Source organism: Leptodactylus fuscus, chromosome 5, assembly GCF_031893055.1.
Source record: "Leptodactylus fuscus isolate aLepFus1 chromosome 5, aLepFus1.hap2, whole genome shotgun sequence".
In the NCBI taxonomy this organism is placed as follows: domain Eukaryota; kingdom Metazoa; phylum Chordata; class Amphibia; order Anura; family Leptodactylidae; genus Leptodactylus; species Leptodactylus fuscus.
The window spans coordinates 210,738,770-210,751,885 of NC_134269.1; the positions used below are offsets into that span (position 1 = coordinate 210,738,770).

General features: G+C 44.3%; 1 protein-coding gene and 1 non-coding gene across 2 annotated transcripts; both read right to left on the reverse strand.

Moving 5' to 3' along the window:
* Window positions 1-2,355: 2,355 nt before the first annotated feature.
* On the reverse strand, window positions 2,356-2,519 carry LOC142205531 (U1 spliceosomal RNA). The gene has a single exon (XR_012716517.1). It is a non-coding gene; the product is annotated as a U1 spliceosomal RNA (small nuclear RNA).
* A 3,430-nt stretch (window positions 2,520-5,949) lies between these two features.
* On the reverse strand, window positions 5,950-9,738 carry LOC142205111 (hemagglutinin/amebocyte aggregation factor-like). The gene is made up of 5 exons (XM_075276469.1): window positions 9,681-9,738; window positions 9,081-9,156; window positions 8,195-8,383; window positions 6,662-6,814; window positions 5,950-5,989 (listed from the first exon to the last, which is right to left on the reverse strand). Exons 1-5 carry the CDS (start codon window positions 9,736-9,738, stop codon window positions 5,950-5,952), a joined length of 516 nt encoding a protein of 171 aa, XP_075132570.1.
* Between the last annotated feature and the right edge of the window lie 3,378 nt (window positions 9,739-13,116).

Sequence of the window (13,116 nt, forward strand, 5' to 3'; positions counted from 1 at the left end):
GTGAGACCGCGTAGGACGCAGGCACACATCGGGTGCGGGCCTGATTATGTGGCCACGTCACCCGGCGTGTGGGGAGGAGGGAGCGGGGCGGAGGGAGGAGACCTGCTCTCTGCGAAGGGTGAGGGGCGGCCGTTGGAGCAGCGCTGCGTCCAGCAGGGTCGCCCCAATCCACTGCTCACTTTCTTTGTACATCTGCGGCCCGCACAAAAGTCTCAAACTTTGTCTCTAAAGTTTAGGGACAAAGTTTGAGACTTTTGTGCGGGCCGCAGATATGCATGTAAAGGGCCGCATGTTTGACAAGCCTGACTTACACAAGATATACACAAAGTCATGGATAAAGTTTACACTTCACCCAGGGCCGGCTCCAGGTTTTTATGGGCCCTTGGGCGACAGAGCCTCAGTGGGCCCCCTTGTAAAGGAGGCGGGGGAGTCGAGACACTGTGCGTCGCAGATGAAGCAAGTGACGTCATGCAGGAGTGTGGCGTCACCAACGCCATACCTCCCAATTTTTAAAGAGAAGAAAGAGGAGCAAAATGTGCGGCGCTGCAAATTTGGCTCCACCCACTTTTGTTGATTCCACCCATTCTCATTCATTTATCATGTGCTCCCACACAGTACAATCCTCCTACAGTCACCCGTAAATTATATGCCCCCCTCCATCTCTCCCCAGTTTCATATACACCCTTCCTCTGCCCCCAGTTTCATGTCCCCCCTCCATCTCTGTCCCCAGTTTCATCACGTTCTCCCCCTTCATCTGCCCACAGTTTCATGTCCCCCGTCTCTGCCCCAGTGTCATGCTGTTCCACCCCCCCATCTGCCCCAGTGTCATGCTGTTCCCCCCTCCCCTTCATTTGCCCCCCAGTTTCATTGGGCCCCTTCCATCTTTGTCCCCAGTTACATGCCGTTCTCTCCCCACCACCTTCATGTTCCCCAGTGTCATGCCGTTCCCCCCCTCCCCTTCATTTGCCCCCCAGTTTCATGGGCCCCCTTCATTATGTTCCACCTTTATATTTAATACAAAACAAACACTTATACTCACCTTCCATCACTCACCTTCCATCGATCCCCCGACGCTCCTCTCTCCAGTCACATACGCAATTAAAGCAGGAGCTGTGAGTTCAGCTCCAGCTTAGCTGCGGCCCGGCTTGCGTGTGTAGGCGTGATGACGTCATCGCGCCTACACACGCAAGCCGGGCCGGAGCTTTAAAGTAGGAGCTGAACTCACAGCTCCTGCTTTAATCGCGTATGTATTCCAGCTCATCGGCGGACGGACGCCGATGAGCTGAAATCTTGACAGGCAAGTGCCGGGGGTCCCCCAGAGGCTCTGTGGGCCCCGGCACTTGCCCGACTATGCCGTGCGCTGACGCCGGCCCTGACTTCACCCAATCCCTGTCCTGTCCATACCTGAGCTTTCTACATTAAAATATGTCTCTAGCGATGTCCGTTACACCTAAAATAATAGTAATAACAATTATCTCTAGAGATGAAGGTATAAATTGCTAAAATTTTTATAGGGGAATGGAAAATGACATTTTTATGTAAAGTCCTATTAAATTTGCATGCACAAAATTGATTGACGCTTTTCTGTGATTTAGGTGTTTAACACCCGCCCCTGTAAATATATACATGTGTTGTATGTATGAACTCCTCACATATTGCAGTTTTTTAGAAAGTACAGTTTGTTTGCTGAAAGGGATTACTTGAGCAGCACTTCAGTGACAAATTAGAATTTTTGTGCAATTTTTGCTTGTAATCTCTGTTTGCTGCAAAGTTGCATGAAGGTGGTTGTATATATGAAATAATAAGTTGTGTTTATATATTCGGTATGTATATATGGCAGATTTTGGTGTCATAGTTTGCTAGGTGCAGTATAACTTTTTAACATATTAGTGAATAACAACAAAATCCTGCTTGTTTTCTGTATTAGTGTTTTTGAGAGTCCAAGCTCTTGTTGTACTTGATGTTTGCGGTATATATAGTGTGTGTATATATATATATATATATATATATATATATATATATATATATATACAATGTCTACACCTTAAGCTATTATTTTAAATGTATTTTGTATGTGAATGTAAGATTGAACATGAGTTTTAGGTGCAAATATGTGTTTGTGCACTTAAAAAAAAAAAAATTTGTAAGTTGCATGAAGGTGGATGTGGCTATTGATAACCCATTGAGAAATATATAATCTTAAGGTTGTCTGCTTTCGAATAATATATAGGGTTTAGGGGTTCACTTGCTTTTCACAGTGTGTAATCCCTACATTTTATAGGATGATACTTTTTTAACATTTCCAGCTTCAATGCAGATTTTTATTCCTTCCAGTTCTGGTGATTTTTTTTTTTCCAGGGGAAAGCGCGAACGCAGTCCCCCACTACCACAAATTATGCAGTTGAGTTTCCCACATTTGGGGAAATTGCAGGGGTCAGCACACCCAGAGTGCAATGGATGAGCCTCACCCTGGGAGAGCCACCTTGGTGTTCATGGAATCTCCCCTGCCAGGTAAGTATAGTTCTGGTGATTTTCTGAAGACACGTGCATGCAGGTGTAGGCCATAGTGATATGAATTAACTCTGCACATGTTGAACTCTTATTTTCAGGAGGTTTGATGCATATAATTTAATGTTTGGTTTCCACTTTTAGCAACTAATATACATTTATTGCATTCTTTTAATAAAACATTCACGTTAAATCAAAATTGCATGATGGGATAAGCACAAGAGTTCTTAAAATGTGCAGAGAGCAGCTGTGTGGTGTTATTATGCACATGTATAATATGAGTCTAAAGCTGGGAGTGGTACCACAACTGTGGAAAACATCTTGTGTGGTACCATTCCCACAGAAACCCAACCCGATGGGCTACAACGACTACCGACCTGTAGCACTGACATCCCACCTAATGAAGGTCCTAGAGAGACTGGTCCTTACACACCTACGCCCTCTAGTGTGTTCCGCTCTGGACCCCCTCCAGTTTGCCTATCGGTCGGGCATTGGGGTAGATGACGCCATCATCCACCTTCTTCATAGATCTCTCTCTCATCTGGAGAAACTTGGGAACACTGTGAGAATAATGTTCTTTGATTTCTCCAGTGCGTTCAACACCATTCAGCCAGGGCTACTGAGGGACAAGCTGAACCTGGGTGGTGTGGACCATCACCTGTCTAACTGGATACTAGACTACCTCACAAACCGCCCTCAGTATGTGAGAGCCCAGGACTGTGTGTCTGACACTGCGATCTGTAGTACGGGGGCACCACAAGGTACAGTTCTTGCCCCTATTCACACTGTACATTGCTGTCTTTAGGCACAACTCATCCAGCTGTTACTTACAGAAGTACTCCAATGACTCTGCAATTGTAGGCCTCATCACTGATGGTGACGATAGGGAATACAGAGACTTAAACCGGGATTTTGTTGAATGATGCCAACTGAACCACCTCAGGATTATTGTTGGAAAGACCAAAGAGATGGTGGTGGACTTTAGCAAATGGAGAGGTGCTCCGACCCCGGTGGAGATCCAAGGGACTTTCATTCAGATAGTCAAGACCTATAAGTATCTGGGTGTGCTCCTCAATAATTTACTGAACTGGGCTGATCAACTGGGTGTGTGGCACAGAAAGGGCCACAGCAGACTCTACCTGCTCAGGAGGCTGAGGGCCTTCGGAGTCCAGGGGCCACTTCTTAGGGCCTTTTTCAATTCTGTGATTGCTTCAGCCATCTTTTTCGGTCTGGCCTGCTGGGGGAACAGTATATCAACCAGGGACAGAAACAGACTTGACAGGCTGATCAGAAGGGCCAGTTTTGTCTGGGGAGCCCCCTGGACCCAGTACAGGTGGTGGGTGACAGAAGGATACTGTCTGTGGTGAGCTCCATGCGGGAGAACAAATCCCACCCCATGTATGAGACCTTGGTGGCACTTGGGAGCACTGTAAGTGACCGTCTGCGTCACCCCAAGTGTGAGAAGGAGCTACTGCAAGTCCTTCCTTCCAACCACGATCAGGCTGTATAATGTACATCAGACCAAGTGAAGATCACTCCGCACAGAAAGCTAAATTATCCTGAAGTCTTCCTTCTTTCTTCTCTTACTTAGCTGCTACGGACTCCTAGTATATCTACTTTTTTTCTCAGCATATGTGTGTCTACATATTCTGATAGTGTTAACACCCTACACTTAGGGTGCTGTTTGAGGAAAATGCACACTGTCTGGCGGTTTACCCGTGGACAGATGCAGCGTGTCCAATACAGAAAACGAGTGTATAAGTAACTCTGAGCATGCGCACATCACTTCAAAGCCGCGAGTCACCTGCACAAGCACTTTCATGGTCTTTTGGCAAGTCTATATATCAGCATGTGTAGCAAACGCTGTGCAAACATTCTAGAACTCCTAAAGGTAAGAGAATTACTGACTGCACTGCCATCTAGGAGATAAGACTTGCTGCCATTCAGCCACTATGTGTTATCTATTATGTACATAGAGATAAGGTGAAGCCCATGGAAATAAGACTAATTAGGCAAAACAAACAGCAGAACATTGAGACAAGAACTGATGTGTGAAGGAGCTTCCCCTGTTGTGTGGATATATTTGTATAGTGTGGAGACTTGTTTCTATCATTGTAAATACACGTCCTAGTTACATTGTATGAAAATGGGGGAATCCTGTAAATGATGACAACAAGCTATGGCTCATCCCTATTTGTACCACATGATTTGTATTAACCCTTTATGCAAAAATAGGAATTTTTTATGTGAAATATGCTATTCATTGTTTGTATGATTCATTGTAATTTTACTTTTTATGTGTGTTATGTTTGTATTTCCATCTGGATCTGATGAAGGGGCGGTACTTGTCAGGTACCGGAGACCCCTGAAACGCGTCATCTTAAATAAATCTTTTTTATTTTGATACATCAGCGTACCAGAACTGATTTTTACTGAAGGGAGCGCGCTATTGGTGTTTCTTGGGGGTATATCCCTCAATCACTGTCCTGTGATATCTTTCGACCTTTGAGTCGTAAGCCGTAGACGCTGCCCCACGTTTTTCGGTATACATAGCTTGATTACGTAGCAAACAAGGCGTAAGACAAGTTGACCTATTTCTGGAGTCCACAAGGACTAATATGTGAATTCTCATATGTCCCTAATTCTTAATTAGCGCGGCCACGCTTGGTAATTCTATACATTTCGGTTTATGATCATGTGTAACATAGAGCGAGTTAGATATTATGTTATGATGTCCATCCATTAGATGGCGCACTCCGTGATGTTACCAGTCTCTGACTGAATTTCTCATATTATGATGGTTTCTCCTACTTGCCCCACCTAATATCTTTATAGAACTTTCCCAGACATGTGCAAGGCAACTCAACAATATAGATGAACTGAAACATATTTTTGGGGATGAACGCTCCAGAATTTCTCCCTAACGTTGTGCAAATTTCCTGCAGCTCCAGGAAACACTTGTTGGAGCTGATCACTGCAAAAGGGGATCTAAAAGTTATTAAATTGAAGGAGTCACTTACTTTTCCCCTTATACTGTGGATGTTTATTCAATGTAAATGTGTCTTTGCCTTTTATTGTGACTTAGAAAATAATCACCAAGAGGGTTTGTTATCCCCAATAGAGCTGATCTCCACCTTCTCCATTCTACAACCCATATAACAGCAGATTGGGCTTGTAAAACGTCATAAAATCAATCGAAACATCTATGTATACTGCTCGCAGTAAGTGTGACACTAAGAGACTGTATATTGGTGATTTATAACCTAAAAGACTGCCTTGTCACCTGGTGGTCTCTTCATAAAGAAACAGTATCTCCCCAGAGCAATGCCTAAAAAGTAATGTAACCTGCAGAGCATAGCACCTCTAGAGGTAACCTCCGGTATCACCGGGATAGAAATAATATGAAACGGGACGTGTTCTGATTAAAAATGCTGTTTTATTTCAGTTCTTCTCGCATGAATAGTAATTCCAGCGTCTGTCCCTACAAAACAAAGAAGATTGAGAGTCAAGCAAAGAAAGAAAAGATGGTGATGATGATAATAGCAGTTCAGTAGTGCAGACAATAGCCTGACTCCTAAACCGGGACTTTCTACAGGTCCATATTATTATACAATATTCCACATTACATATGCCGCCATATGATGCCTCTGTAAGTCATTGGATTAGGCTTTAGGAGAAAGTAGAATTCTTCCTTATTACTGTTCGCCGTGGTGGGGGCTGACTGGAGGCCTCTAAGTACCCACTATTTGGCCTCCAACTCCCATGTCAGAGTCTAACCAGGGATCAGCAACCTTCGGCACTCCAGCTTCTGTGAAACTACAACTCCCAACATGCTCCATTCACTTCCATGGTGGTTCCAAGACCAGCAGAGTAAATTTGCATGCTGAGAGTTGTATTTCTACAACAGATGGAGTGCTGAAGGTTGTCTACCCCCGGTCTAAATTCACAAATACAGCTACTGGTTAAAAAATATAACCTTCACTATCATTTACAATCATGTATCTTTCTAATATGCCAAAGAATAACATTTTTTGTGGGAATGCCACTTTAAGGGTTCCAAATATAGAAATTCAATAGATATCAATATCTATGGCATGTTAGTGAAATATCAAATTGGAGGCATCATATCCTGTATTCCGGTGCAAATACTTACTCTCTGTGGTTGTCATGGTAACTATGAGCCCCAACAAGGTAATGGTTTGGAGGTGCGTCCCATCTTAGGTAGCCATCAAAGTCATTGATGTAGCCGCTCCACTGGCAGTTTCTCTGGACAGCCGTCTCACCTTGACAGCAGAGGAATCTCCATCTAGGAAGAATTTTTTGTTTTTTAGGCTAAGGCCCCACAGATTCATACAAATATGGCAAATTCAGACCCCAGAGTATAGTGATTCGTGGCTGGAGTTCCCCAAAAATGAATTATTGAAAACCCAGAAGACGTGTAGAAAAGTAATAAGCAGTCATACTCTCCTTTCCTAACCTCTCCTGGGATCTCTTACAGCATCCAGTGTTTGTTCCTGGTGATGTCCTGGGGGACTTCTGATGTCTGCAATTGGGCTATAGCTGGAATATGGGGTGGACTCTAAACCTGCAGGAGAACCCTGACACTATTCGCAAAATGAGTCTTTCAAGGTTCACCCTTCCTAGTGAAGCTGTACCATGAAAATCTAGTACCTCAAACATTTTATAGAGAACTGGAATCCCTTTATTTGGTGAATCTGCTGGGGACCATTGTAGGTAAGCCTCTCATTTCAAGGAACACTTCAGGCACAACTAATACGGGGTGTTAGGCCTAGTACAGGTCCTATGGGGGCAGGGGATTACATAGAGACTGAAAGGATACCAAATAATTTCTGTATCATGCTTCACTCCTACAACAGGCCTAACATAAGTAAGCCAAGTGGCAGACACAGCCAAAATAAGTCAAGATCTTCATAGTTGACCAGAAAAGGATTTTGATACCTCCTATTAATTAAATCAATATGGAAAATCTACATCAATCTAAAAATTCAGTTTCCTCATGCAGAAAGTGAGATTGGGAGCAGTGAAAGGTTTGTAAATATCGGCAGGTCAGAATGAGATCACATGACTCAGACGTTATTCATATCTGCATTCAGGTTTCCATTCGGAGAATCTACTTGGGGACCCCCCGAAAGGAAACCTATCCGCATAAAGAGCGGTTACCTAAGGAAAACCCCGGACCCCATAGACTATAATGGGGTCTATGTGGTTTCCGTTCTGTTGCCGCACAAAACATACGGAGAGAAAAGTGCTGTTTGCCATTGTCCAGCACTGCAGCACCCCGAGGCTTTTCCAGCAGAAGTCTCCGCTGCACGTGACTGCTGAAGCCAATCAGTGGCCTAAGGAAAGTAACCAAGACGTCACTTATGGTATTCACAAGCGACATCCTGTGTCCTTTCCTTAGCCTGCTGATTGGTGTCAGCGGGCACATGCGGCATGGACTCCCGGGACCGGACATCAGCCTGTGACACCGGAACATCTGTAAGTATGTTTGGGATTTTTTTTGTCTGTTTTTCTTTTATCACCCTCCTGGGCCTCTAACCACTATACTGAAATATCCTGGACATCCCCTTTAAGCATAGATGTATAGGAGTGAAAAACAATTGGGTAAAAAAACGTCAGGGGCTTCAAACATGAACTGCTGTAATCACGAAAGTCTTCCCATTACCTCCTGTCTTCTCTTCCATTATCATGGTAACTATCCATTCCACTCAGGACGGTGCCAAAGGGACAGGTGAAAGTGAACTCTTGGTCAAAGTCATTGACGTAACCCGTCCAGGAACAGGAACCTGGGTTATTAAAGGTGTTCTGACAGCCGAAATCCCAGATACGATCCTCACGCTTATTATCATGGATGCTGGAGGGATAAGAGGGTGGGAATACTTTAATAAGCATTCATATAATACATAAAATTCTGTAATTGATAAAGTGGTTTGTAATGGTGTAGGAGAAGTTACATGGGGGGTGTACTCAGAAAATCTACTCATGGGTGTAACCATAGCCATAGTAGCAGCTATGGAGTCCTGGATGCTAAAGGGGCCTATCTGGGGTCCTTTGATTTGAAGGTACATCAATACACCTACAGTATTATACCATAGCTAGGCACATTTCCCATATATCACCCTAGATGGTTGAGTATACACAACCTTCTGCAAGTGGGTTAAGGATTTAGCCCCAGTAATACAAGAACTTGGGAAACCAAATTCACCGAAATCAAAACCTACTACAGCCAGGCTGAACAAGTCTTTTCCATAAAACGTTACCTTCCATCCTAACATAGAAAGAATAGGTCTATCAAATTGCTTTAATCGAATGGCTTTCTTCAATTCTGCACCTGCTTTTTTCGTCTCCTGAGAGCAGGGTAAAGCCGGGCAATGAGCTCCTCTATACTACAACACGATGAGGAGAGGGCACTCCCACAATGGTGGGAATTATGGTGTCACTTTGTCAACCCTGCTTATAAAAAGCACTGGGGGCACATGTCCCACTAGCCACCTCCCTCCTACTTGGCTACCCCAGGGCAATCTGCATAAAGTACTTACATATTCTATTACCTGAAAATTAAGTTAATGCTCTGATGACTCGGACACTGATAGTTGAGAACTTGATCGTAGTTATTGGCCCATCGCTCTGAAGGAAATAAAGCAAGCACATCATATCCAGTGTAATACTTTACATCTTTCTGTCGTGGCCCTTGATTTGGGATAAAGTTGACGGGTAACCATAGTGCAATATCATGTTTGAAAAAGTGAAAAATTTCTAGGGTTACGTGCGTCTAATCGAGGACCTATATGCCAATGTAACTATTGTAAGGCCATCGGAGATGATGGGCCCAGTCCTGTCCAGTCACTCCATAGGAATCCAGTTAAAACTCCGAGAATTTTAGAGAATGACCATTAAAAGTCTAAACATCAAACTTCTATATAAATTGAGATGTTTTGGCTAAAAAAATTTAGTTCAAAATTGTGGCATTTGCAAATTCAACTCTTACCACAAAAAAACAAGCCCTTATAGAAAAAATGGCTATAGAAAAGAAATTGAAAGGATGAAAAGGGCTTAATATCAAATCTCTGTGTTTTTGGACTTGGATAATAGTTGTTCATAGTGTTAGAAGTTATTATTACTGTTAGTACTAGAATAGTCACCAACATTACCTTGAGGAGCTGCAGAAACCACAGCGATCCCGAGCAGCAATGCCAAAATCACCTGCATAATGTCAAGGTTGGAGGTTCCTGAGAGGAGTTTTGAGACGTCAGGAGGTAGAGGACCTTCCTGTGGATCTGAGCTCCTGGGGGTTTATATATATGAGAATGATGGAGGACTAATACACATTAACCAGTTGTCCTTCAGTTATTTGTGCTAATCCTGATATCTGGACAAGTGTGAAGGTCACATCATGGAGCCGGGTATTGATATCATGTACTCACTGAGCATTTACGTAACTAAGCGCTCTAAAAAGTTAAAGGGATCCTATAATTCAAACTCATTTTTTTTCTCAGTAACATGTCGGAATAGCCTTAAGAAAGTCTATTCTTCTCCTACCTTTCGATGTCTTCTCAGCGCCGCCATTTGCTTGAAATCCCGGTTTTGGGGGGGGGGGGATGGGCCCCAGCACTCAATAAACACTGGAGACGCCCTCAATGCTGCGAGAAAAATCTCCAGCACCGCCTCCATCTTCTTCAGAAACGTCCTCTTCACGCGTCTTCTTCCGGCGCAGGTGGTCAAACTTGTTGGCCTTGGGCAGAGCCGACTGTGCATGCCTGCAGCCAGAAGAAAAATGGCCGCTTACACAGTAAGTAAGCGGCCATTTTCTTGTGGCCTGTGGGCATGTGCAGTTGGCTCTGCCTGATGCCCGAGGCCTACAAGCTTGACCGCCTGTGCCGGAAGAAGACGCGTGAAGCGGACGTTCCTGAAGAAGATGGAGGCATCGCTGGAGAGTTCTCTCGCAGCATTGGGGATGCCTCCAGTGCTGTTTGAGCGCTGGGGCCCACCCCCAATGCTGCGAGAGAACTCATTTGCATACCGACGAAAAAGGGATTTCAAGCAAACGGCAGCGCGGAGAAATAAGGTAGGAGAAGAATAGCCTTTCTTAAGGCTATTCCGACGTGTTAGTGAGAAAAAAAATGAGTTTGAATGATAGGATCCCTTTAAAGGTGTGATAAGAAAACATGGCTTCTAAATAATTTTATGGCCAACCTCTTTTCTGTTTTAGACACTTCTTCGTCTCATCTGGTAGGGGGCATGCCTTAGTAGGAAAGGGGGCACAAAATTCTTGCACAAAGTTAGACAAATAAGTAGTATAAACTCTACCGGGCAGTCTACCCCAATTTACAGCATCAGTCACTCTATATTAGGTCCTAGTCTAAGTTTACATTGTCTAAATCAGGGGTGTCTTGGAAACCCGCCATGGAGCCGTGACACTCTGGTTGGGAAGATGCCCCATGTCTTCAAACAACATTGTTTGTTTGGTAAAAATTATTTAGTGGGGGTAAACCAAGGAATTTTATTTTTCCAGGGTGGCCTGTGTCTGAAAAGATTGGGGAACACTGGTCTAAATATTCATCAGGATTAGTAAATGTCCCCCAGTGGGTCCCCAATATGAATAGAATTTAGGAACACGCACCACTGGCGGTCTGTGTCTTATAACAAGCCGGTGGTATACTACAAAAAGAGAAATACATATATTTAAGTAACTGTGGGAAGAAACACAGAGCAAATCACCTGTTAATCTATAAGATATGACCTTCAGATTACAATATCGATTTCTCTATTCTGTTATATGATATGACCTTCAGACTATAATATCGATTTCTCTCTTCTGTTATAATACGTATTGTATAATAATAATTATATAAAAGAAAGAAAAATCCAGTGGTATACTACAAAAAGAGAAATTGTTAGGAATCTGATGCAACAAACAACTCTGTAAGGTCTTGGGCAACTAGAATCCCCAAAGCGCTGAGGCAAAAATAGTCCTGGGTGTGATTTGCTCCCCTAACTGGAGCGGAACCAGGCCCCGGAGTTCTTCATCAGAACTCCTAATGGTGGAGTGGGACTTGGTAAAAGTCCGGGGCCCAGATCTGCAACTGCCCAGAGAGCGACACACACCCAGCGAACCCCAAGGAAGAGGACCCAGAAGTACCCAGACGCTAACCTTGGAATGAAGTCTGGAAGAGCAGGATGGTTCTGGATGGCAGGAGTGCAGGAAGGTAATTCAGGGAAGACACACAGAAGCCAAGGAAGCCAATTTGTATTCAGACATGCCGAGTCGTTAACTAGAGGTCATGAGGTAGCAGAAGGAAGAGGCAGCAGCAAAGTTAGGAGAGCCGGGTAATACACAGGAGGTCAGCGGAGTAGCCAAATCAGGATCCAAGAAGGGAAGTCAGGAGAAAGCCAAAAGGTCATACACAGGAGGTCAGGTGGTGCCAAATCGGGATCATGGAGAGAAGGTCTGTAAAGCAAGCCAGGTCAACAATCCAGGGAATCCAAGTACAGGAACAGGAGTCAGGTGACAGGAAGGAAGCAGGAGAGGCAGGGAGTTGATACCGATGGTAAACAGATAACCGGTGGCATGCTGAGACCAGAATGAAGCCTAAATAGCCTCAGGCCCGCCACTGACCCTGGAAGTGTTGGTCCTGGTGCTAGGGAGAAACTGAAACCTCCACACACTCAAGCGGATGCCTTCGGCCTACCCCGGCACCAGAACCAGCAGTGACTCCGGCACTGGACAGGGATCAGGTCAGGCGCCTCTGAGCAGCACAGCGGAGGCCCCGGCCTGTCCTAACAGAAATTCATATATTTTCTTAACAGTGGGAAGAAACACAGAGCAAAACACCTGTTAGTCTATAAGATATGACCTTCAGACTAAAATATCGACTTCTCTCTTCTGTTATAATGCATATTGTATAATAATAATTCTATATAAAAAAAAAGCATCGGGCAGGATTGCATTACCTGCTGACCTAAAGAGAACCTGTCCTTATGATTTTGCCCCATAAACAAAAAGTAATACCCAATAGAGCATCTCACCTGTTGCTGAACGCTGTCTGAATAATGTCTGAGCACTGCCTCTATCCTTTTGTCCCATATGTAAATTATCAATTTGACGTCAAGGGGGTGGAGCACTAGCATATAAAGTTAAACTCTCCAAACCCAAACACCACACTTATGGTGCAATGTACTGCCCCCAGATTCTGTGATGTAAGCGCACCGGCCTCATGAAATTGGCAAGCTCAGCGGTGTACATCCTCAACTTCATCACTGCGCATGCGCTGGGGCCTCAGTGACACATTTCAGTCAGGCTATATCAGAGTGGTGCGCATGCCCAGCACTGAAGCCGACTGGATGAGATGATTCATTGAGTCCCTGGTGAACGCTCAGTGTTGCTATGAAGTTGGGCATGTACACCTGGATTCAGCGCTGAGTTTGATAACCACTGTGGAATTTCATTGGGCTGGAGTTGGAACGTCACATGGTCTGAGGGCTTAAGGGAGGCGATGGGAAGAGAACTTGACTTTATACACTAGCTCTCCACCCTCTTGACTTCAAAATCCTCATTTGAATATTGAATAAAAGTAAGGGCAGCGTGCA

Coding starts and splice junctions, on each gene's coding strand:
- LOC142205111 (XM_075276469.1), bottom strand. CDS start 9,738: ATGCAGGTGATTTTGGCATTGCTGCTCGGGATCGCTGTGGTTTCTGCA. Junction 8,384..9,080: donor AGCATTAACTTAATTTTCAG/GTAATAGAATAT, acceptor TTATCCCTCCAG/CATCCATGATAATAAGCGTG. Junction 6,815..8,194: donor AATGGAAGAGAAGACAGGAG/GTAATGGGAAGA, acceptor AATTCTTCCTAG/ATGGAGATTCCTCTGCTGTC.